Source organism: Nycticebus coucang, chromosome 1 (genome assembly GCF_027406575.1).
Source record: "Nycticebus coucang isolate mNycCou1 chromosome 1, mNycCou1.pri, whole genome shotgun sequence".
NCBI classification, from domain to species: domain Eukaryota; kingdom Metazoa; phylum Chordata; class Mammalia; order Primates; family Lorisidae; genus Nycticebus; species Nycticebus coucang.
Genome location: NC_069780.1, coordinates 145,336,353 through 145,362,900, shown reverse-complemented (window position 1 = coordinate 145,362,900; position 26,548 = coordinate 145,336,353). Strand labels below are relative to the sequence as shown.

General features: G+C 37.3%; 1 protein-coding gene across 5 annotated transcripts in view; it reads left to right on the top strand.

Annotated features, from left to right (window-relative positions):
• The window catches only part of IPO11 (importin 11), a 232,940-nt gene that overhangs the window by 169,154 nt on the left and 37,238 nt on the right, over positions 1-26,548 (top strand). For 3 of the 5 annotated variants that reach the window (XM_053589979.1, XM_053590000.1, XM_053589989.1), the window contains exon 28: positions 22,894-22,989. In XM_053589979.1, the coding sequence (XP_053445954.1) occupies positions 22,894-22,989 (96 nt within the window). Of the gene's footprint in view, positions 1-3,714; positions 4,713-22,893; positions 22,990-26,548 lie in introns of those variants that run through there. The other 2 variants (XM_053590004.1, XM_053590013.1) reach the window with 2 other exon arrangements.

Sequence of the window (26,548 nt, the reverse complement as noted above, 5' to 3'; positions counted from 1 at the left end):
GCTGGGCAAGGTGGCTCACGCCTGTAATCCTAGCACTCTAGGAGGGCAAGGCGGGCAGATTGCCCAAGTTCATAGGTTTGAGCCCAGCCTGAGTCAGAGGGAGACTTCGTCTCTAAAAATAGCTGGTGTTTGGCAGCCGCCTGTAGTCCCAACTACTTGGGAGGCTGAAGCAAGAGAATTGGCTTGAGCCCAAGAGTTTGAGGTTGCAGCGAGCTATGATGCCATGTACTCTACCAAAGGGTGACAAAGTGAGGCTTTGTCTCAAAAAAATGCGTGACCACAAGTGCAACCAATACTTCAAAAGTTGTTGGGGTACAAAGTTTTGTCTCATTCACCATATTCACTTGACCTCTCGCCAACCAACTACCACCTGTTCAAGCATCTCTGACAGCTTTGTAGGCAAATTGCTTCCACAACTAGCAGGATCTAGAAAATGTTTCCAAGAATTTATCAAATCAACTTATTTCTCCTTAGCAACAATGAGTTGATTGTAATGGTCCCTATTTTGGTTAATAATATTCATGGTCCAAAAACCACAGTTACTTTTGCACCAGCCTAATAATTGTTGCTACCATCAGTCATTTTGACCAACTGTGTGATGGTACCAACTTATCCAGCAAGCACATACCCTTTATAGGAGGCTTTCCCCCATAGATCTGGTTTATGTGTGAATGAGGAAAGTGATAAGAAGTAAATGATAACTAATAGAATTCATAATTTGTGCCAGTCTTTATATAAGATGTTTTTCACATATATCTGTTATTTCACATATTACCTGATTTTGTCAAAAGTTCTATGGGTGTAGACATTATTAAACTTTCTTAACACAGGTAGTTAAGGCTAATTACTCATCCAAAGCCAAGCGACAAACTGAAATTCAGATTTAGTCTATCTTCTCTACTTATGCGAGGCTATGAATCACCTCAAGTAATTCTATTTTGTCTCATTTTATTATACAGTCTGATTTTAATATTTTTAGTCATAGATAATGCTGATTATTATATTAGTATGGAAATGATTCAAATTATTATTTGAAGTAATTGTCTTCATGTGAAATAAAACTGCCTTAATATCAAAAGAGAGTTATAGTAAACAATTGTGTAATTGCTTATATTTTAAGACTGTACTATTAGAGTATTGATAAAAATCAGAACAAGAAAGCTTAAACAATTGGCCTTTTGGAAAATTAATGATTAAACCTTATATTAATCTAATATCAGCAATTTATATTCCACTCTTTAACTTTATACCTTAAAAAATTGCATTAGACACATCTATTTTCATTCTTAAAGATAACGAATTCAGATATTTGTAGGACAAAAAGTCATCAAAGAGTTTGTTTCATAATCTATTTTCATTCTAAAAGATTCAAATTAGTTGAGATATATGTAGGGTAAAAAGTCATTAAAGGGAGATGATTTCGCTCGTCCTAGTATGTCAGTAGTTGTTATGCAACTTTATGCCATTGTATAACCCCAGACCTACCTTAACATGTTAAGGTACTAAATGGTAGTACAGTTACTTTTTTACAAGCAAAATATTTTGAAAATTTTAAAAAGAAAAATACAGAGGATAATGTGATAACATTTATGGTCATCATGTTAAACTTTTTTTTTTAAGGAATGAAGTCAAAAATCCCCAACATGTATTTAAAATAAAATAAATATTTTGTGGACTGAAAAGATTCACAGAAATTGTATTGTTCTATATACATCTTGTTTTAACTTGCTTTTTCCACTCCATACCTATCTTTGTTGATAGCTAGGCTTTTGTTATTAGATCCTGAATATCTAAAATTTTCAGACATCCTTTTAAACATTATTATGTTTTTTAATTATGAGAGATTTGGGGGTGTGCATTAGGAAAACTCCAACTACATTCTGAAAAAATAAGTTTCCGAGGTTTCCTTTCAACAATACTTTTGAAACACAGATAAAATTACTTCCTGTCTCTCAGTTTCCTGTATCCGTGGCAACTTCTGTTTTACATACTGACTGTAGAGGAACCAATGTGAAGAGTGGTGTTTCTTGAACAAACCAAGCCTAAAAAAAAAAAGAAAGATTGAGGGGTGGAGGTCAACAGTGCTACAGAAAGAACTGGAGTTTAAAAATGTCGCTGTTCAGATTTAAAAAGAAAACTTTACTTGAATCAGCTGAATGTTAATAATACTAATTTCCTGTTTGGGGTAAGATTTTTTATTTAAATAGAAACTTTTAGCTGAAATGAAAAATAATTAGTTCTGAAAAAACTGTAGTTTAAGGATAATAATCGTTCTGTAATGAATTTGTCTTTTCTCAAATTATAATGTTATTCAGTATTAGACTTTAAATTGATAAAGGGTCATTTAAATCCAAACTGTCATTTCTATGTCAATTGTCACCTTTGTTTTATCACTTGTAATATTTCAAATTAATTTAGGAAACATTGCCTTTTATATTAAATTTGAATTATTCTTTTGTCAAACAGTAGGTTAGTGGCCTGTAGGTTTTAATAATTCTAGAATGTATTTCAAAATCGTTATTTTATGCTATCACCATAGTATGATTTATGATACTTAGTATTATTGGCTGATACTAATTAAAGTAGAATAGTAAAGTTGTAGCATTATAAAAACTTTCCTTTTATGAATGTTTTGATGATTTAAAGTTTCACCTTCTCTTTTTATAGCCAATTCTGATATGAACAGAAAAATCAAGAACAGGGCTATGTGTGGATTACAGTTTTCTCTGCCTTGCCTATGACTGTTTCTTCTTATTATGTGTTTTCTTGTCCTTTTATTCCATAAAGAGATACTTGGATGCTCGTCTGTTTGCCAGCTCTGCACTGGGAGACAAATTAACTGCCATAATTTAGGCCTTTTAAGCATTCCTAAGAATTTTCCTGAAAGTACAGTTTTTCTGTATCTGACTGGAAATAATATATCTCATATAAATGAAAGTGAATTTACAGGACTTCATTCTCTTATAGCATTGTATTTGGATAATTCTAGCATTGTGTATATATATCCAAAAGCTTTTGTTGAATTGAGGCATCTATATTTCCTGTATGTAAATAATAATTTTATGAAATGCTTAGATCCTAGAATATTTAAGGGACTTTCAAATCTTCATAATTTATATTTACAGTCTAATCAAGTATCTTTTATTCCAAGAGGAGTATTTAATGATCTAGTTTCAGTTCAGTACATAAACCTACCAAAAAAAATCACCTTACTGTCGTCGAGGGTGGTACCTTTGAGGGTATGGTTGCTCTTTGGATACTTGATTTATCAAACAATAGAATTTTGAGAATATCAGACTCAGGCTTTCAACATCTTGGAAACCTTGTTTGTTTATATCTAGAAGGTAATAATTTAACGAAAGTACCATCAAATTCTTTTGAAGTACTTAAGAGTCTTAAAAGACTTTCTTTGTCTCTAACCATATTAAAGCAATACAGCCCTTTGCATTTAAAGGACTTGTCAACTTGGAATATCTCTTGCTGAAAAATTCAAGAATTAAAAATGTTACTAAGGATGGGTTTAGTGGAATTAATAATCTTAAACATTTGGTCTTAAGTCATGTTTTAGAAAATTTAAATTCTGACGCAGTTTGTTAAAGAATTTAATTTATCTTAAGTTAGACAGAAACAGAATAATCAGCATTGATAATGATACATTTGAAAACATGAAAGGGTCTTTGAAGATCCTTAATCTGTCATTTAATAATCTTACAGACTTACGTCCAGGGGTCCTTAAGCCATTGTCTTCATTGATTCATCTTCAGGCAAATTATAATCCATGGGAATGTAACTGCAGACTTTTGGGCCTTCGAGACTGGCTAGCATCTTCAGCCATTACATTAAGCATCTATTGCCAGAATCCCCCATCCATGCACGGCAGAGCATTACATTATATTAAGAGGACTGATATTAGAAATTGTGTTATACCTTCAACAAATGTATCCAAAGCTTGGGCTGTTGTAAAATCTCTACATATTCATCACAAGACTACTGCCCTAATGATGGCCTGGCCTAAAGTAACCACGAATGGGAAACATTTGGAACATACCGAGACTGAGAGTGTTACTTTCTGGGAACGAATTCGTACTTCACCTGCCAGTAGATTTTTTCAAGAGAATACTTTTGGTAATCCATTAGAGACTACTGCAGTGTTACCTGTGCAAATACAATTTACTTCTTCTGTTAACTTGAACTTGGAAAAGAACAGTGCTGTACCGATAGATGCTGCATCAGTGTCTGGGAAAACAACTCTACTTTGTACACAAGAAGTTGAGAAGTTAAACGAGGCTTTTGACATTTTGCTAGCTTTTTTCATCTTAGCTTGTGTTTTAATAATTTTTTTGATCTATAAAGTTGTTCGCTTTAAACAAAAACTAAAGATACCAGGAAATGCAGGGGAAAATAGACTTGAATATTATAGTTTTTATCAGTCAGCAAGGTATAATGTAACCGCCTCAATTTGTAACACCTCCCCAAATTCTCTAGAAAGTTCTGGTTTGGAGCAGATTCAACTTCATAAAAAAATTGTTCCTGAAAGTGAAGCACAGGTCATTCTTTTTGAACATTCTGCTTTATAACTCACCCGAATATTGGCTTTAAGAAACTTCAGTGCCGTGAACATAAATAAAACTGAAACCTACTTATAGAATTATACACTTCATTTGGAAATATAATGAATTTGATCTTAGCATTATTAAAATATCTTTTTAATATTACTCATTTGTGAAGAGTGTGTTCATTCAGCAAATATTTTCTTTGGTAGGTACCATTTTAAGTAATAATAGTCAACATTTCTGTGTATCAAGCACTGTACTAAATACTTCATGTAAAACATTTAATCCATAAATAGTCTGGTAAGGTAGTACTCTCTACATTTACAGGCAAGGAAACCTAGGCGGAGAGAGTTTATGAAACTGTCCCCAAATCTCATTGCTTGTGATACTTTTTATGACTAGAGTTCATGCTTTTATTTCAGTCTATGTTGCCACCTAGGTCATAGAAGTATACTTGTGAACAATGGACATGTTCCTATTCTAGACAGAGCTTACAAAATCTAGGGGAAGAGACACATGGTTACTGCCCAGTATGGTAAGTACTGTACTTGGAGGTGGTTATTGGGTGTAACATGTGGTGATGAGAGATGGCTTTATGAAAAAAGTGACATCAAAACTGAATCATGAAGGATACATAGAAATTAGCTCAGCCAAGAGAGCTGAGTAACACCATGTCAGAAGAGTTCTTTAAAAAGAGAAAGAATGCTCCTTTTCAGGAATGAAAATTCAGTACAGTGGGAGTTGCCGTTGCGAATGGTAAAGTGAGATTTGAAGCTGAAGAGAGATTTCTAATGGTGATAGCTGTTGTAATTTCATGCCTTGTCCTCAGGGCAGCAGGGAGCCATTGACAGATTTTAAGCATGGAGTGACATGATCAAATTTACCATTTTGAACAGCGGTTCTCAACTTGTGGTGGCATTAGGAAGGTTGAGAACAACTATGTTAGAAAGTTCACTCTTGGGCAGCGCCTGTGGCTCAAAGGAGTAAGGCACTGGCCCCATATGCTGGAGGTGGTGGGTTTAAACCCAGCCCCAGCCAAAAACTGCAAAAAAAAAAAAAAAAAACAGAAAGTTCACCCTTTCTGATAAGAAAAACAGACTGGAGGCAAGATTAGCCAGTTAGGAATCTGAATCACTGATCCAGGGAAAAGATGCTAGAGGCCTGGGCCAGGACAATGACAGGAGTGAATGGATCAAGAGCTTTATGGATGTGAAATGAATTGCCTTGGTGGCTGAGGGCTAGCAGGTGAGGGAGAGTTAGTTAGGTTTAGGCAGTTTTGTACTACAGTGACTGAGCTAAGGAGAAAAAAGAGTGGAGATAGGAGAGAGGCAAAATAATGAGTTCAGTTTTAGATAGATTGAATTGGAGATTCATATTAGATTTCCAAATAGAAATACATAGGAAGTAGAAATTCGGAAGAGTAATCTATAGTCAAGTAATTCTTAGCTATTCATCCATCCAGAACACTGAAGTATATTATGCAACCTCTTTACAGTAACAGTAACCACTTGGCCATTGTTTTGGGAGACAGGTAAGTACAGGAAGAATAAGAACTTGTAAAAGATGAAAGAGCCCCCAAGAGGTGGTTGTACCCTCCACTGAGAATCTTTACTATAGATAGGTGGTAATTGAAGTCATGGAAGTAATTGTAATGTTTTTCTCTATTAGCATAAATTTATGTGGCACACTCTGCAGACTATTAGGAATTAAAGTAAACAACCATGCTGGTTGTCCCATTAATAGTGACCTGGCCATGCACAGTAGCTCTTGCTTACTGTCCCAGCTACTTGAGAAGCTGATGTGGAATGATTGCTTTAGTCCAGGGTTCAAAGGCCAGCTCGGACAACATAACGAAAACATGTCTCTTAAACACACACACACGTGCACATTTTTTTTTTTAAATTTAGGTGAAGTTGTGGATTATGCTTGTAGGCCTAGCTACTCAGGATTCTGAGGCAGGAGGATCTCTTGAGCCCAGGTGGTCTAGCCTCTGGTGAGCTATGATTGCACCATTGTACTCCCCACCCCTGTCTTTTAAAAACAAAAAAGTGATCTGAACCACAAATATTTAAAATTTTCTCTTCAGCATTATATCTTTCATGTATCTGTCCTCCTCTTTCCCCAAGTATGTAGTTTTTATTATTAAAAAATATCCATTTGAAATTAGCTTGAAACAATTTGAGTATTTAAATCAACTAGCAATTATCAAGTTTATGTTCTAAAATGAAAATAATTATAAGTAGATGCTATGTTCATTACACCTTAAAACAGTGGTTCTTAAACTCAGAATCACTTGGAAGACATTATAACACAGTTTTCTATCCTCCCCTTTACAGAGTTCCTTTTTTTAATTTAAAAAAGGGTAGGGCAGCTCCTGTGGCTCAGCGAGTTAGGGCACCGGCCCCATATACCAAGGGTGGCAGGTTGGAACCTGGCCCCAGCCAAACTGCAACAAAAAAATAACTGGATGGGCACCGGTAGTCCCAGCTACTCGGGAGGCTGAGGCGAGAGGATCGCCTAAGCCCAAGAGCTGGAGGTTGCTGTGAGCTATGATGCTATGGCACTCTAGGCAACAAAGTGAGACTCTGTCTCTTAAAAAAGAAAAAAAAAGTATTGATATATACTTGTATACATTTATGGGGGTGCCTGTGGATATTCGAGGGTATCCATCACCTCAAGTGTTTATCATTTCTATGTGTTTGGAACATTTCAAGTCCTGCCTTCTAGCTGTTTTTTAAATATACAATACATTATTAACTATAGCCACCCTATTCTATCAGACATTTGAAACTTACTCCTTCTACGGAACTGTATGTTTGTACCCATTACCAATCTCTCTTCTTCCTCCCCCTCCCTCTGTTCACTCCCTGCCCTGTCCCCACACACCCTTCCCATCCTTTTCTATCATTCTTCTCTGGCTCCATGAGATCAACTCTTTTAACTCCCATGTAAGTATGAAGCTTGATATTTATCGTTCTGGGCCTGGCTTATTTCAGTTAACATAATATCTCCTAGTTGCATCTGTGTTCCTGCAGATGACATGATGCCATTCTTTTTTACAGCTGAACAGTATTTCACTGTATACACTACATTTGCAGATCAATTCCATATCTTGGCTATTGTGAATAGTGCTGTAGTGAAAATAGACATGCAGTTGTCCCTTCAATTGAATAGTTTCTTTCTTTTATTTATTTTTTTTGAGACAGAGTCTCACTGTACCGCCCTCGGGTAGAGTGCCGTGGCATCACACGGCTCACAGCAACCTCCAACTCTTGGGCTTAAGCGATTCTCTTGCCTCAGCCTCCCGAGTAGCTGAAACTACAGGCGCCCGCCACAACACCCGGCTGTTTTTGTTGCAGCTATCATTGTTGTTTCACTAGCCCGAGCCGGACTCGAACCCACCAGCTTTGTGGGTGTACATGGCTGGTGTGTATGTGGCTGGCGCCATAACAACTGTGCTACAGGCGCCGAGTTTCTTGTCTTTTCCTTCAGATAAATGCCTACTAGTCGAATTGCTGGATTGTAAGGTATTTCTATCTTTAGTTTTTTGAGAAATCTTCACAGTTCTGCATACACCCAGTCCTAATTTACATTCCCACCAATAGTGTGTAAGAGTTTCCTTTTCGTCTTTAGTAACTGGGGTAAGATGATATCTCATTGTGTTTTTGATTTGCATTTCCCTGGGCACTTTTTCATATGCTTGCTGGCTCTTTATATGTATAGCCTCAGTATTAGTCTCTTGTTGGATGAATAGTTTGCAGATATATTCTACCATTCTGTAGGTGTCTCTTCCCTTTATTTCCTTTGCTGTGCGGAAGCTTTTTAGATTTAGTCCCATTTGTCTATTTTTGTTTTTATTGTCTGTACTTTCGAAGTTTAACCATAAAATCTTTGCTTTGAACAACAGCCTGATGTTTTCCCTCTGTTTTCTTTTAGTAGTTTTTTAGTTTCAAGTTTTCTGTTTAAATCTTTAATACATCTTGAGTTGATTTTTGTATGTGGTGAGAGACGTGTAGTTGCATATTTTCTGCACATGATATTCATTCCAGGGTTCTTGATTCATTAGATCTGGTGTAGGGCCTGTGAGTTTTCAGTTTAACAAGTTTGCTGATGCTGCAAACATGTTGATAATCACTGTGTTAACATTTAGGATAAAAAGAAAAAGGAGCTGAGGTGTGGTTTTGAAATGTATTAGAAATTTCAAAATGAAATTAAAGCCTCACCACCCCAAAGAGTTGTCAAACAATGTTCTGCTTTACTCTGACTACTTTAAAGCTTTGCCCTGGATTGTAATTTCAGCCGAAAGCATGAATATGTTTTAAATAAATCTTTTTTTCTTAACTAATTTGTTTTGTTATCGAAGAGTGACTTTTTTCCACCTTGAAAGACATTCTTAATAATATATTTCTTGGCCGGGCGTGGTGGCTCACGCCTGTAGTCCCAGCGCTGTGGGAGGCCGAGGCGGGTAGATTGCCTGAGCTCAGAGGTTCAAAACCCATATGAGCAGCAGTCAGCCAGAGTAAGACCCCGTCTCTACCAACAACATCAAAAACAGACAGCACTGCAGGAGAAAGAAAATCAACAAAAAAGGAGTACTTCAAACAAACATGAACAAGCACACTGAAAATAAAAAAAAAAAAAATTAAAAAAAAAAAATAATATATTTCTTTGTTGTGTCTTCCCAGCTCTTACCACTCCAATTAAGTTTTTTCTTTAATTAACTAAAAGAACATGTTCACTGGGGAATAAATTCAAACAATGCAGAAATATATAAAGTCAGCTGAAAACCTCTCCATGCACCCCTTTCTCACCACTCAAATCATATTCCTTTAAAGATGTTTAGGAGCAATGTAGCTGCTTGTTTGAAGTTCAGAAAAATCTATATAACAAAGTATTTTGTTTTAAAAATGAAATTCCTAAATTTAAGAAAGGTAATTCAGAAAATTGGATAATTTTTTGATTTGTTGTTGTTTTGGTTTTTTAGAAGACAGGGTCTCACTTTATAGCCCAAGCTGAATGCGAAGTGATTCTGCCGACTCAGCCTCCCAGGTAGTTCCAAGTAGCTAAGACTGTTGGCACCAGCTACTATGCTTAGCTAAATTTTTGAATTTTTTTTCTATTTTAGAGATAGGGTCTTGCTGTGTTGTCCAATCTAGTTTGCAACTCCTGGCCTCAAGCAATCTTACCATCTTAGCCTCCCATGTAGCTGGGAACTACAGGGATGAGCCATGGTGCCTGACCGAATTTTAACTTCTAATTGATTTAGATTCAATTAAGAAACTTTATTTTTGTTGCTTTCAATGTCTCTATGGAGCTATCATTGTACACAGTGGTATTCATTGAGTGCTCATTTCAGTCTGTGTCGGCAGATCCTCCCTTTACAAATGGTATATCAAGACTTTCTTCCTTGTCTCCTAGCGGTGGCTGGAAGCATAGTTGACATCCTGGGATGCTTTGGTGCCAAACTGAGCCCAGAGTCTGCTGCTTGCACCTTAGATGTCTGAGGTCACAGTTGCGCCCCACCGCTTCATGGGCGCTGACCTCTAGTGGCCTTTTCTGTCCACCTTGAAGGGTTCACACAGGCCTAGGGCTGATGGCTCCAGAAGCTTCTTGGAGGGGCAAGAGGGAGACCTTGGAAAGGGATAAGATGTCCAGATGGGTAGAAGCTATCCTGGGGGTTGACTTCCAGGGGTGCTGCTTGGGGAGGGGTGATGTTAAAAAAGGGGAGAGAGAGATTGAGGGAATGAAAAATGCTGAGAGAGATGAGAAATTCTGGGACCCAGAAAAGTTTGACAAGGGGAGGAGCAAGATGAGAGGAGAAAAATCAGACCCTGGGAGGGATGGCATCAAGACAGTAAGGGATTGGAAGTGGGGAGAAGGGAGAGATACTGATTGAGAAGAAAGGAAAATCAGAAGAAAGGAGGAAAGAGGGAAAAAGTAAGAAAAGGAAAGTAGAGACAAGAGAAAGCAAAGAGCTTTACCTTTATCCCCTTTCTTGTCTTGTTTTTCTTTGTTGAGACAGAGTCTAACCCTATGCCCTAGCAGAGTGCAGTGGCATCATCATAGCTCACTGCAACCTCAGACTGTGGGCATCCTACTGCCTCAGCCTCGCTGGGATTACAGGCCTTGCTACGGTGCCCGACTGGGTTTTTTATTTTTTTGTTGAGTCGGGGGTCTCACTGTGGCTCAGATCAGACAAGTCTCTTAACTTCTGAGCTTATGCAGTCCTCCTACCTCAGCCCCCTACAGTGCTGAGATTACAGGCCTGAGTCACTGCTCCCTGCAGCTTTTATCTTTTGCCTACAAACAGCACCTATAGGTGTTTAAATGAGATGTTCTTTGGTGTAAATGATGCCTGTAGGCATTGTTCATTTTGCAAATAAAAACTTGAGGACACAGGTTACTGTCATGTTACCTGACTTGTGCCTGTAAGCATCAGATGTTCTTTTTTCTTTCTTTCTTTTTTTTTGAGACAGAGTCTCACTATGTTGCCCTCGGTAGAGTGCTGTGGCATCACAGCTCACAGCAACCTCTAACTCTTGGGCTTAAGCAATTATCTTGCCTCAGCCTCCCAAGTAGCTGGGACTACAGGTGCCCGCCACAATACCAGCTATTTTTATTTTTTTTGCAGGTTTTGTCCAGGGCTGGGTTTGAACCTGCCACCTCTGGCATATGGGGCCGGCGTCCTACTCCTTTGAGCCATAGGTGCCGCCCAGCTATTTTTTTTTTTTATTGTAGTTGTCATTGTTGTTTAGCTGGCTTCAGTGTATTTGGCCGGCACCTTACTCACTGAGCTACAGGCGCTGCCAACTTCAGATGTTCTTAATATTTTTCACAGTTGTGCCTGAAATAACTGAAATCAACTTGGGTGAATTATTTTGATTAGTATGAAACCAAAGAGTTGCTAGTAGCATGCTGTATATCCTGACGATTGTTGCGGTCACTGCAGGCCTCAATTGGCACGTTTCATCCTGAGCACTCTGAAGTAGAAGGGTTAAGAGAGGAATGAAAAGGGGATTGGAGATGGGGATTAAAATATTGTATTAGGACTCAGAAATCATGAGATGAGAACCAACTAGGAGGGTAGAGGGAAAAGGTAGGAAGAGAAGAGAGATGAATTTGGGAAAACAGCACAAGAAAGATAAACAAGGATAGTGGCTGTAAAGAGCTATGGCTGTCTGGGCAGCGCCTGTGGCTCAAGGAGTAGGGCGCCGGTCCCATATGCCCGAGGTGGCGGGTTCAAACCTAGCCCCAGCCAAAAACCACACACACACACAAAAAGCTATGGCTGTCATCGTAAAGATTATAAAAAATGCAATAAATTATTGATTCCCTGTTTAAAAAAAAAAAAAAAAAAGGTAGCCATGTGGTGGTACAAGCCTGTTGTCTCGTCTGCTCAGGAGGCCAAGGCAGAAAGTAGCTATGTGGTGGTACAAGCCTGTAGTCTTGTCTGCTAGGGAGGCTGAGGCAGGAGTATCACTTGAGCCCAGGAGTTTGAAGATACAGTCCCCTCTGAGTACACCTTTGTACTCCAGCCTGGGTGATAGAACGAGACCTTGTCTGAAAAAAGAATAAGGTAGGTGGGCGGCGCCTGTGGCTCAGTGAGTAGGGCGCCGGCCCCATGTGCCGAGGGTGGCGGTTCAAACCCAGCCCTGGCCAAACTGCAACAACAAAAAAAAATAGCCGAGCATTGTGGTGGGCGCCTGTAGTCCCAGCTGCTCGGGAGGCTGAGGCAAGAGAATCGCGTAAGCCCAAGTGTTAGAGGTTGCTGTGAGCCGTGTGACACCACGGCACTCTACCCTAGGGCGGTACAGTGAGACTCTATGTCTCTACAAAAAAAAATAAAAGAATAAGGTAGGTAACCAGATCACATTTCACTGTTCTTTGATATTTGCGCAATTTAAAAAATGATGTAAGGTGTAGTTGTGAGTAATTTTTGCTGTAATTTCTATATTACAGCAGCCTTATCTTAAAATAGCTAAGTTAAAACCAAGTAATATTTGAAATTAATATAGCAAAGAAACTCACCCTTCTTAAGATTTCTATATTTCTCTATTATTTATTATAAGTTCCTGTCTCTACCGTTTATTATAAGTTCTTAGAGAACTCAAAAACAGGCTCTAATTTAGAATGATTGTGTTTCAGAGGGATAGAATTTACTTTTTTCCACTGAGTATTTTAAGTGGTGATTAACTTTCAAGGCTTACCAAGTCTTTTCTTTCCAATAACAAATGACAAGCATTAGAACTCAATATCATTTACTTACAACACCATAAATTTAAATGGCATAACTCTTTTAAAACACATTTATAATTCCAGTGTGGAATTTTAAAATCATATCTGTCGCTTCTGAGATGGATTGACTAGGAACTTCCCCCCATCCCCTTCATATCAGTGGAGTAGAGACATTAGTAGTGAGGGCTTCAGTGGTAATGGGACAGAGACCTGAGCAGACAGGAGCAGGAATAGAAGAAGGTCACAGATGATGGAGGGAAGTGCTGGTAAAGAAGACACAGGTGTCTCATGGTCTCCTAGAAGTGAGCGATTGCCATTGTTTATGTAGCTAGAGGCTAAGTGGTAGGGCGAGGTAAGGATGGACATTATGGGAGAGTGAGGAAGTTGTGTAAAACTTACACATAATCGGGAAAGAGCATCTATGGATACGTCTTCTTTGTTCTCCCTCAACTTTTTACTTTTAGTAGAGTTCTGGGCTCAAAGTTCCAGGGTTGCTTTGTTGATCCACTCTGCCTCATGGCGTTTCTGTCTTTTGAGTCAGTAACTGTTGAATAGATTTTTATTCTTTTATTTTCTATTACTCTGTGTATTTTATTTTTAGGAATCCTCCCCGTAGTATAGAATTTTATCAGACCCCCACCTACACCAGTGTTAATTCATGACAAATATTTGCCCCATAAACATTTTTTGAAAACTATTGATGTATATAAATCACATACAGAAGTAGACACACCTGTGTACCCTCGGCTCGGGTGAAGAAGTAGAACATTCAGACATAACATGGACATTTGTTAACCGTAGGAATTATATAATACCTAAGAAAGCTTTGAAGTGAAGGAGGAACAGCAAGTCATTAGGACATTTTTTATTTCATTATCTTACCCTCACAGCAATAAATAACAGTAGTCTCCCATATTTCTTTTTAGGTGGTACAAAAAGGGGAAAGCCTGGACAACCTTTCACAAGCTTCTGTAAAACAACTTTATTGCTGGGCCTTCCTACCAAGTTGGGCCCATGTACATTTCCCCATGTCCTGTCTGGACGTTGTTCTTGTTATAAGGATTCAGTTCCTTTGCTGTTCTTGTTTCTGAACTACGGGCTAGAAAAGTGGATATTTAGACTTAATAATATGATGTGCTCCTTTGTCTAAGAGGAAGGAGAGCATGGGGTATGTGAAATGACACAGAAGGCTGTTCTGTTTACCATTAGACTTTGTTGATACTCACCTCCCACTGAATAAGAACTTTTTTTTTCCCAAAAAGACTCATTTCATTTCTTATTAAAATTTGCATCTGTCTTTTCTGTTACAGGACTTACCTATGAACCCTTTTCAGTTAGTGGAGAGGGATATGAATTAGTTTTCTCAAATTGTTTATTATTTGGTTGCTTCATATTTTCATAATTATGGAAACAGTAGTAGTAACATGAGGTGTTAGGCCCATTTTTTTTTTACACTCTGCTGTCTCAAGCATAGTATTAAAAAAGGTTCCTTCTCCATGTATCACTAGTTACCACTATGTGATAGGTGACTCTGTAGGCTCGTGTGGCTGCACACTTCTAATGTGGGAAGCCTGGTAAATTAAAAGAGAACTATCTTGGATAAAGCAGCATGAGAGAAAGGAATGTAGACCAGCTGCTGACCCAGGTGTGCCTTGTTTTGTTGCTTCTGACTCTGTTAAGGCATCATGCTATAATGGGGGACACTATTTTAGCAGGAAGTAGTTTCCTTCTCTCTTTTGTGTGCATTTCTTCCCAAGTTGGTTGAGTTTCCAATACATGTGCATAAACCCCAACCTGTCCTTAGCATGGGTCTTTGGCTTTGGACAACCTTATTGCTTTATGCCAAACACCTTCTATGATACTCTTTTTCTAGCCTTAATACATAAGTTTACATTTTCTTTGTTATGATGTTTTTGTTTGAAGCACAAGTTTTTACATTCTAATGCAGTTTCCTCATCTTTTCTAAACCCCCTTAACCACAGTTACCTGCTTCTCATCTATGAAAGCCTCCTCAAAACATGTTCACAGGGGTCCTCAAACTTTTTAAATAGGGGACCAGTTCACTGTCCCTCAGACCGTTGGAGGGCCGGACTATAGTTTAAAAATAAAAACTATGAACAAATTCCTATGCACGCCACACATATCTTATTTTGAAGTAAAAAAACAAAACGGGAACAAATACAATCACACCACCTCATGTGGCCCGCCGGCTGTACTTTGAGGACCCCTGTCTAGAATCAGGACCATACCCATGTGTGGTTTTACTCTAATTGTAAATGCTACTAACCAGGTAAATTCAGGCAGTAAACTTCCTAGCGGGTGGGAAAGTTCCATGAAAGCCCTGGACTAGTGTTTGTCAAAGAGAGCTATAAAGTTGGACAGCAGTGAGGTTAGATGAGGTCAGAGAGAGTTGGGTCACAGAGTGCTAAGTAAACTACCATTAGGGGTTTGGATTTCTAAGTACAATGGAAAGTTATTGAAAGGTGTAAACTTTTGCTGTAAGGCAAAGGAAAGATCAGATTATGCAAAACAGTACTCTAGCTCTCTAGAGAATGGATCAGAGAAGTCAAGAGTGTAAGGTTCCACATTTGGGAAGTTAAGGAGTAGTTCAAACTAGGACAGAATTGGCCTGGAGTACAATGTTAATAGTGGAAATACAGAGAAGTACAAACAAACATTTCAAAGGTAAGAGGGTGAATGGGAAGAGAAATAAAATCTGAATCCCGGGTTTCTGCCTTATATCACTGGATCTATAAAGTTTTTTTTTACTCAGATAAGAAAAATCAGAGAACTTGTTTATGATTTCTATTTTCTTGATTTTGTTGGAAAGGCCCTTGTGAGTTTGGTGTTGGATATCTTAAGTTTGAGATGCTTGTGGACTGCCAAGAGTGGATGAGAAGGATCCTGATATACTTAGGGTTTTGGAGCTCAAAAAAAGGTCACTGATTATGCTGGCAGAATGTAAGAATTCTAGAGTGAGTCTTAACAAGGCACATCTAAATGTAAGGTGATCATCTATTTTTCCTCTAAGAAAACTACATAAAGTTTTTTGACCAATTTGAATACATTTTACTTTTAAAGCTATAACAAAATAGCTAAATGTTTAAAAGTTGTTTACACATATATATTTTTAAATAATGTCAAATATTGCTTTAGAGAGATTATTTTGCTTTTACATTCTGATACAGTTTTGTTCAAATGCTTCTTATAAATCTTTGACATCAGTATCTTCCTCATTACTCAAATCCATTTTTGATCCTGAAATGCTTTCACAGGGCACATTGTCTTGGTTTTGGTCTAAGCCATGCGACATACAAGACTTCTCTGGGAATTTAATCCCAGACTACTATACCTTTTTTTTAATAATTTTAAAAACATTAGCACAATTGTCTTTGCTTTCTACAATTTCTAACATTTACAATGGTGATGTCATATCCTTAGCCCCATAATTACCAATTTCTGTTAAGTTCCTTTATGTGCTGTTTTGAAAAACAACCAATTCTGTCCCATGACTTTTTTTAACTATTCAAAACAAACATCAATTTTATTTTTTCAGCCTGATGTTTTCTGGTTTGCCGCCCCCCCCAAAAAAAAAAAAACCAATTCTGTACCAGTCATAAATCATCTCTTTCTGATGGAACCTTGCGCATTATTTCTTATAGCTAGTCTTTTCTTGAAAATTGTATAAGAAACAGTTTCTTCTCATCTCTCTCTCTCTCTCTCTCTCTCTATATATATATATATATATACATATAGTTTTAGTTGTTTCTTACACTTAAAGATTGTGGCTTTGGTGTGCACTCAAAAAAAAGGACTGTCTGTGTGTGCATTCAAAAAAGCAGGTAACCAGAGGAATGGTTTATTATTTAAAAGCCTTTGTTAGAATCATTATTGAGTGCAAAAAAAAAAAAAAAAATTAAAACTTTCATTTTAAGAGTGAATTTCCACTGTGAGTTTTTAGCCTATTTCCTTGCCAGTATTTGTCAGGGGAGCTAGATTTATTGATATACTTTTCCATAACCTTGTGTAGAAGGAATATTTCCCTTTTGGGGGGTAGGGGGGACGGAGTTTCACTTTGTTGCCCCTGGTAGAGTGCAATGGTATCATAGTTCACAGCAGCCTGAGACTCGTGGGCACAAATGATTCTCTTGACTACAGACGTGGATGTTTCCATTTAAATGGCAAAAGTATCAGTAATCTCCATCGAAAATAAAGAGGGAGAGGAAACTACTAATTTTAGTATAAATGTCGCCACTTTTGTAGTCTCTGCTGCTATAGAAATTCTGGAATAAGACTGATAAATCAGGGCTTTCTTTCATTCTTTGTCTCTTTCTTTCAATAAAATGCTGTTCCTTGTTTAATTCTGTTAAATAATATAAGCAGACAAGGATAGTAAGTGAATTTTATTTGGTTTTGACTTTTAGTGCCTAAAAATGTGTTTCTTTTCTTAAAGTAGTCTAACTTGACTGAACCTCCTGTATTTAAGGTACAAGCAAGTCATCTTAAGCAGAAACAAGATAATATTGTGATCCCAATCATCATTTAAAAAATCTTCTTTTCTTCCTTCAGTGTTCTCTTGGTCTTCTTCAACAAAATGGGCTGTTAAGCAGACAGAATTTTAAAAATACTGTTGAGCCGTGCAACTGCTATTCACAAATTCCACTTCAAACAGAAACACAGTGCACTATTGTCAAGAGCTGATAAAGACTGGCGTTCTCAATCACCCACATGCAGTAGTGGTGCCAGTCAAGGGGGAAGCCTGAGCTTAGCCGCCTTCAATTTAGCCTTTATGGCTTACTAATGTTCTAATTGTGTCAGTCAATCTGGGACTGTTATTTTGTTCTTTAGCATTTTAACTACATTCATTTTAAAAATAAAACAAAAATATAAAAGGTGTACAAAAAGTAATGAAAGGTAGCCAGGCCACCTGTAGTCCCAGCTACTTGGGAGACTGAGGCAAGAGGATCACATGAGCCTAAGAGTTTGAGGTTACTGTGTGCTCTGATGATGCCCCTGCACTCTACCCAGGGCAATACAGTGAAACTGTCTCAAAAACCAAACCAAACCAAAAGGATTTGTTCTTTTAAAACTTGAATTTAGTAAAAAAGGTCCTGTACTTAAGGACCTAGAAAGCCACGCACAGGCTGAAGCTCACAGGTTCCCCACTCCTGTGCTATAAATTTGGAAAGGTGGGTATAGTAGAGTCTGCTGAGGTTCTTATAGCCCTTGAAAGTTTTTCAATTAAGGAGAAAGTAAAATTTAAAGGACTGCAATAGGAAGCACCTATTTGCCTCCTTGAATCCTTTAGTAATAAGGAAGTGAATGCAACCAGTAGGGTCCTGTTTAGCATTATAAAATAAAAAACGATATAAAAATTGACATTTCATTATTTAGGAGGAGCATCTGTTCTAATGGAATTAATGGAAGATGAGTTCATTTGAAAACTTCAAGGTCTTAAGTGAGGATAGAAAGAATCAAATCTCTAGGGGCCAGTGATAAGAATTAGAGAATAATAATTTGCTAGTATCCAGGGGCCAGGATTCCCTGACTTTAGAAGAATATCAGTTAAGAAGTAAGACATACTTCTAAGATTCAGAAAGGCATTTACTCAGTATATTATAACTTGATTAAAATTTTAAAAAGAATATCTAATTTTGTTGCTTAAATTCTTTATTCTTCATATAGATTCATAGTGGGCTCTAGATCTTATAGCATAACATTTCTTAACTATTTCCTTTGAACTAGAGAACAAATAACATTTATTTGTACAGCACACTTTCCTATGTACATTCAATGTTATATGCACTGAACTTTAAGCTTCCTTGGTTTTCTGAGTTCCTGAGGTAGCCATCGTTCTTTATCCTCAGGGCCTATCAAGGTGCCAGATACATTTATTTTCTAGGCTCTCATAATGAATCAACTTAACCACAGTGACCACCTGTTGACCAGGCAGGTTAGCATGAGTAACACATCTGACCATTTATTCCGATCATTTCCTTTGTCAATTAACTGGTATCCTGGTATTGTATGTTGAAATATATAATAACTTATTTTTATTTACTGGTACACATAGTGAACCAATCTTCTGGACTCTGTTCATGGAATTACACGAATATATTAGGTTTTGCTTGGAATAATCAGTAATCAGTTTATTTTTATTTTCTAAAGCTCCTAACTTTGGGATTTTCTCCTGGATTGCTATATATAGAAGAGCATAGAGTTATGTCTTTCTAGTTACAATGAACTGTCACTTCTCAGTATGCAACATTTTAGGGTTTAAGAACTGAGTGAGATCTAATTTCCTCTGACTGCCTTCGGTTCTGCATTGTGAGTGACATCAGATTTGGATGAATGGGTATGGGAGGACTAGTAAGAGATGTCACACTGAGAATAATTTTAATGAAGTCCTACTCATGACTTCAGTGTAACATTTAAAAGAAAAAAAAGAGGCTATTTTTACTGAAAAACACAGAAAATAACACCTACTTCCTGGCTTGTATCTAAGATTACCTGTAACCACAGAGCCTCTGCCCTTTCCTTTCTCATTTTTTTTTCTGGGTTTATAGCTCTCTTACATCATTCCCATTTTAAGTGTCTAATCACATCTTAAACCACCTAAGTCAGAAAGATGATATATTATTAAAAACAGGGTTGATTCTTAATTTATAAAAGACTAGAGAGTGGTAAGTGAATAAAAAAGTGAAGACTTAATCCTTACAACTTCATGTTATTGAAGGTTATAAGAAGAACATTGTATATAAAAGAAACCTTTTTTAAAAGACTTCTTTTAAAAATGTTACATTTACACATTTGGGAGAATGTTTTTATAATCCTTACGATAGAAGAAAAAGAATTTGTAATTTCTTAATGCTCATATTCTTTTTAAGCATATTTATATTTATATTCTGTATGCCGGATGTTCTAAAACTGTTCAACGAATGGTAATTGAGGTATATCATTTTGGTGAGTGTTTTTTGAACTTGAGTGCTTTGAAGATGTATATATTTTTGTATTAGGTTTAATTAAAAAATTCTATAATTGCATTTCTATATGGATTTCTGTCCTATATTTATGGATTTATGGGAAGAATCTTTTGATGGAACTTCTTGTTTTACATTGTTAAATTGATACATAATAATTGTACATAGTTATGAGGGACATGTGAATAGTACTACAATAAAAAACATGGGTGTGCACGTCTCTTCCATATACTGATTTCCTTTCTTTCTACTGGTATATGCCTGCTAGTAGGATTGATGTATCATATGATAATTATATTTTAATTTTGTGAGGAACTTGCATACTGTTTTCCTTAGTTGCTGTACTAATTTACATGTAATATATGCGTACAATGTATAATGATAAAATTGGGGTAATTAGGATATTCATCACCTTAAACATATGTCATTTCTTTGTGTTGGGAACATTTCAAATCTTCTATTTTGAAATGTATAATAAATTATTAACTGTAGTCACACCACTGTGCTATCAGTACTGGAACTTACTCCTTCCATCTAACTATTTTTGTTCATTAACCAATCTCCCTTCATCCCTCCCCGCCTCCCTCCACCACCTTTTCCCATGACTCTCCCAGCTTCTGCTCACCATCATTCTGCTCTGCCTCTGCGAGGTCTACTTTCAGATCCCACATGTGAATGAGAACCCGCAGTGTTTATCTTTCTGAGCTTGGCTTATTTCACTTAACATAATGGCTTCCAGTTCTATCCATGTTGATACAGATTACAGGGTTTTATTCTTCTTTTGTGGCTGAATAGTATTCCATTGTGTCTAAACACCACATTTTCTTTATCCATTCATCTATTGATGAACACTTGGATTACATAGTTCGGCCACCATCTCAGCCTCCCACCTCTGACTGACTTCAACCCCACTCTGTAATAGCCATTTTAACTAGGGTGAGATGATATCTCAGGTTTCAATTTGCATATCCCTGATGATCAGTGATGTTAAGCATTTTTTTACATACTTCTTGGCCATTTCCATGTCTCCTTTTAAGAGATATCTGTTCAGATCTTTTGCTTAGTTTTAATTGAGTTGTTTGGGGTTTTTGCAATTAAATTGTTTTAGTTTCTTACATATTCCCCAATTCCTGTTGGATGCTTAGTTTGCATATTTCTTCTCCTGTTTAGTAGATTGCCTCTCTGTTGTTTCTTCTGCTGTGTAGAAACGTTTTAGCCATTTGTCTTATTTTTGCTTGTGTTGCCTATGCTTTTAAAGTCTTATCAAAAAATTCTTTGACCAGTCCAGTGTCCTAAAGCATTTCCCATTTTTTTCCTAGTAGTTTTATAGTTGTCAACTAAATGGTTGTCTATTTTAAATTGCACATGAACTTTAATTGACATCCTGTATAACTTTTCTTTTTACCGATCCCAGAATATGGCTTAGGTATTTCTCTTAACTCTTTTTCTTCAGTTTTCCTCTGTAGTCTATCTCCCCAGAATGTTTCCTCATGTCTCTTTGCCCAACAACCATTGATCAAATAAATTTTTTCTTTCCAAAAATTTACATGAATGGAGTCATACAATATTTAGTAGCCTTTTGAGACTGGTTTATTTCTCCTGTCGTGTTTTTGAGATATAGATATGTCATTGCATTTATGTGTAGTTTGTTCCTTTTTGTTGCTGAGTATAATTCCATTGAATAAGTGTTCCACAGTCTATTGATTTATTCAGTAATTCATGAAATTTGACTTGTTTATAGTTTGAAGCTGTTACAAATAAAGCTACCATAAATGTTCACATGCAGGTTTTAGAATAATTATTTGGTCTTGTGTAAATACCTACAGGTGTGATTGCTTACTTGCCTGGTATATGCTAACTTTATGAAAACTAACAAATATAAATTCAAACTGACAAAGATAAATTCTTTTCCACAGTGAATGTGCCATTTTGTATTCTTACTAGCAACTTAGGAGAGTTCCTGTTGTTTCTACCCAGGCTAGCCATTGGTGTTACAGGTCCTCTTTATTTTATATTTAATTAAAATCTTGTGATTTGGCCAGGCACGGTGGCTCACGCCTGTAATCCTAGCACTCTGGGAGGCCAAGCAGACTGGATTGCCTGAGCTCAGGAGTTTGAGACCAGCCTGAGCAAGAGCAAGACCCCCATCTCTAAAAATAGCCAGGCGTTGTGGCGGGAGGCTGTAGTTCCAGTTACCTGAGAGGCTGATGCAGGAGGATCACTCGAGCCCAAGAGTTTGAAGTTGCTGTGAGCTATGATGCCACTGCTGTAGGTGACAAAGTTAGACTCTTGTCAAAAGAAAAAGATTCATGCCATATGTGTATCTTCTTTGTAAAAAGTCTGTTCAGATTTTTGCCTTTTTTGAAAAAGACATAGGTTCTCGCCATGTTGCCCAGGCCAGACTGCAGTGGCTATTCACAGGAATGTTTAGAGGTCACTGTGGCCTTGAACTCCTGGGCTCAAGTAGTCCTCCCACCCCGGTCTCCTAAATTGCTGGAATACAAGTGTGTGGCACACTGTGCCTACTGTTTATTTTAAGTTGAAATTATTTTTCTTCTTGTGTTTTCAGAGTTTAAAAAAAAGATGTATTCTAGATCTATATCCTTTATTAGACATTCCTTTTACAAACATTTTCAATAAAATATGGTGTCTTTATTTTTCTTGGCAATATATATATATATTTTTTTTTTTGTGGTTTTTGGCCGTGGCTGGGTTTGAACCCGCCCCCTCCGGCATATGGGACCAGCGCCCTACTCCTTGAGCCACAGGCACTGCCCTTGGCAATATTTTTAAAAGAGCAGGGATTTGTAATTGTCAGCACTTCTGTATCTTTGTAGTTATGAAATTAATATGAAATTTATTTTAAATCTGAGAATTTTTAAGTATTTTTTCTATCTAATCTACCCCCTTTAGTATTTAAATACACTAATAATCTAGTGAAAGAAATCTTTAGTGTTATATGCAAAGGTAATATATTTGTTTTAAGAGATATATTTTTAAAGTTTGTTTTATATTTTGAAATTAAAATTTCACCTTCAAGAAGATATTTACAATACAAAAAAGAAAAGAATTACCTGTTAAAATACTCCAATTAACCTGTTTTGCTCTTCTTTTATTTATTTTAGTGTTATTCAAGATAAATTCTGTGGGATTATAAACATCTCAGTGGAGGGCTTGCATGATGTCATGACGGAAGACCCTGAAACAGGAACTTACAAAGAGTAGGTGGATCATTTAATCAAATTGGACTTGGCGGGGGGGATAATTAAATAGATGCTGCATGATTTTTGTTTACCATCATCACCGTATAACAGTATGGAAATTTTGCAAGCTGTCTTCTGTACATAAAAGTTTTTGTTATTTTGTTCATAATATTTATTGTTTGAATTTGAGATCAACTTCATTACGTTACAGTGATACATTGAATTGAGCTTCTTTGATCTAATCATCCTTTTATGATTTAAGATCCCAGGCATATTTTAGCATATAAATTCCTTTCTTCAGATGTTTCAAGCATGTTCTTTTTTTTTTTTTTTTTTTTCCTTTTTTTGTAGAGACAGAGTCTCACCTTATGGCCCTCAGTAGAGTGCCGTGGCCTCACACAGCTCACAGCAACCTCCAACTCCTGGACTTAAGCAATTCTCTTGCCTCAGCCTCCCGAGCAGCTGGGACTACAGGCGCCCACCACAACGCCCGGCTATTTTTTGGTTGCAGTTTGGCCGGGGCCGGGTTTGAACCCGCCACCCTCGGTATATGGGGCTCAAGCATGTTCTTTTTTAAAACTTACGAAGTCCCACTACCCTTTAGGTAAAGGGATGAATTACTTTGTATTTGCATGATTAAGGCAACACTAGTGCCTTTAAGATGTTGGGCGGGGTATTCATGTTATAATAGACGATTCTGAAATAGAATAGTTAAAATTATATTATTTGAATGAATAGTTAAAGTCATGTTATCAAGAATGCTATCTAGGGGTGGCGCCTGTGGCTCAGTGAGTAGGGTGCCGGCCCCATATACCAAGGGTGGCAGGTTTGAATTTCGCCAAACTGCAACAACAACAACAAAAAATAGCTGGACATTGTGGTAGGTGCCTGTAATCTCAGCTACTCAGGAGGCTGAGGCAAGAGAATCACTTAAGCCTAAGAGCTGGAGGTTGCTGTGAGCTGTGATTTCACAGCACTCTACTGAGAGTGACAAAGTAGGACTCTGTCTCTAAAGAAAAAAGCATGCTAGCCAGGTGTGGTGGCTCACATGTGTAATCCTAGTACTTTAGAAGGCTATGGTGGAAGGATTGCTTTAGGTCTGGAGTTTAAGACTAGCCTGGGCAACATAGTGAGACCCCCATCTCTAAAATTATTTAAAAATTAGCTGGGTGTAATTGTGTGCCCCTGTAGTCCTAGCTATTTTGGCGGCAGAGGCAGGAAGATTGCTTGAGCTCAGGAGTTTGAGGCTATAGTGAGCTATGATCACACCACTGCACTCCAACCTGGCCACCAGGGAAAGAACCTGTCTTAAAAAAAAACAAAAAAAAAAAACGCTGTTAATTTCTTTTTTCTCAACTATTAATTTGAATTTTCAAAAAATTAATCATTGTGTGGCACCTGTGGCTCAAGTAGTAGGGCGCCAGCCCCATATACCAGAGGTGGTGGGTTCAAACCCGGCCCCGGCCAAAAACTGCAAAATAAAAACAAATAATAATGATAAATAAATAAATAAAGATATATGAAAAAAATTAATCATTGGACCAGGCCTGGTGGCTCACACCTGTAATCCCAGAACTCTAGGAGGCTGAGGCAGGTGGATTTCCTGAGCTCAGGAGTTTGAGACCAACCTAAGCAAGAGCAAGACCCTGTCTCTACTAAAATACAAAAAATAGCCAGGCATTATGGCAAGTGCCTCTTGTCCCAGCTACACAGGAGGCTGAGGCAAGAGGATTGCTTGAACTGCTTGAACTCAGGAGTTTGAGGTTGCTGTGAGCTATGATGTTATAGCACTCTTCCTAGGGTAACAGAACGAGATTCTGTCTCAAAAAAAAAAAAAACAAAAAAAGAAAAGAAAAAGATTAATTATTGTATCCTTTTGTGATTAGAATTGCTATACCTTTCATCTTGTTATTACTATTAATAAATTTTCACATAATGACAAGGCAAGGCTTTGTGAGATTCCCAACCACAGGACTTCTTTTTGTTAATAACGTATTAAACCTTTTTCGTTGTTCTTTATAAAGCCATCTATAATAAATGGAAAATATTTTATTTGAATCTTATTTTGTTGAACAATACCCAATGCACATATATATTGTTAAATCTTATTAAACATACGTAAACAAAATTTATCTAACATATAACATAGCTTTTAAGAAAACTAGAGCCCATATGAAGTAGAAAAAGCAAACTGTGAGGCCACAAACCAAGAATGGGAAATTGTTTGTGCATGTAGACAATTTAAAAACAAATTTTTTAAGCTTATGGTGCATAACTGTAAATAGTGTTTTTATACATAATATGTGGTAAAGTTTATAATTATTTATGAAATATTTAGGATATGTTCAGGTGTTCTTCTCTTTGGAGTATATAGTTTGGTTTTAGGGAGGGCATGGCTGATAGCACAATGAAACTACTAGTAAAGAGTAAAGGCAGGTGGGGCGTGGTGGCTCACACCTGTAATCCCAGCACTCTGGGAGGCCGAGGTGGGCGGATTGCCTGAGCTCAGGAGTTCAAGACCAGCCAGAGCAAGAGCAAGACCCCATCTCTACTAAAAATAGAAAAACTAGCTGATCATTGTGGCAGATGCCTGTAGTCCCAGCTACTCGGGAGGCTGAGGCAATAGAATCTCTTGAGCCCAAAAGTTTGAGGTTGTTGTGAGCTATGACACTTGACACTCAACCCCAGGACAACAGAGTAAGATTCTATCTCAAAGAAAAAAAGAGAAAGAGTAAAGACAATTATATATGCTTCATATGGGGCACACATAGAAAGTTTGTGTTACAGTCTTCAGGGAAGGATAAGAGTTAGGATGTAGGAAACAGGAACTAATTATAATATGTTTTCATTGGAAGAGAGTGTCTGAAAGTTGTCAGAAAATTTAGAAATTATCTAGTGCAGTCTCATGATATTAAAAATTAGGATACCAATGCTCACAAAAGGTGTAGTGACACAGCAAACTTGTGGAAGAGTCAAGATAAAAACCAGAGTCTTCTGACTCAATATGCCATACTCAACTATGAAGAAATTTTGGTTTGAAAAGAGAAAATGTTGGAAGTAAGGAAGACAAACTGACTAGATGATTATCAGGATCCAAAGTAGAAAGGCCTAGATTTGAAGGTAGTGTTCATGGGTAGCTGGAATGTATGACCACTGTTTCCACCCCACCCCCCAGACTCATTTGGTGATGTCTTTTTACCCTGGGTATATGAAAGCACAGTGGGGAAACAAGTTGTCCAACTTTTCTGAGTCTCAGTTTCTAAGAGTGATTTAGAGTAGGTTTCCTAATATATCTTTCACTTTCGAACAGTTTATTCAAGGAAAGGTAATCTTCATGGTTCTGTTGATTTATATTGTCTCAGTTGAGTAGAAATTAGAGCAAATGAAGCATATGAGACCTTACCAGAGAAACAGAACCAATAGAAGAAAAAAGATATATGTGTAAAGAAGTTTATTGTAAGGAGTTGTATTCTATGATTATGGAAGCTGAGGAGTCCAAGATTCACTGTTGGTAAGCCAGAGACCTGGGAGAGCCTACGACCTAAGTTCTAGTCCAAGTCTGAAGGCAAGAGAGCAG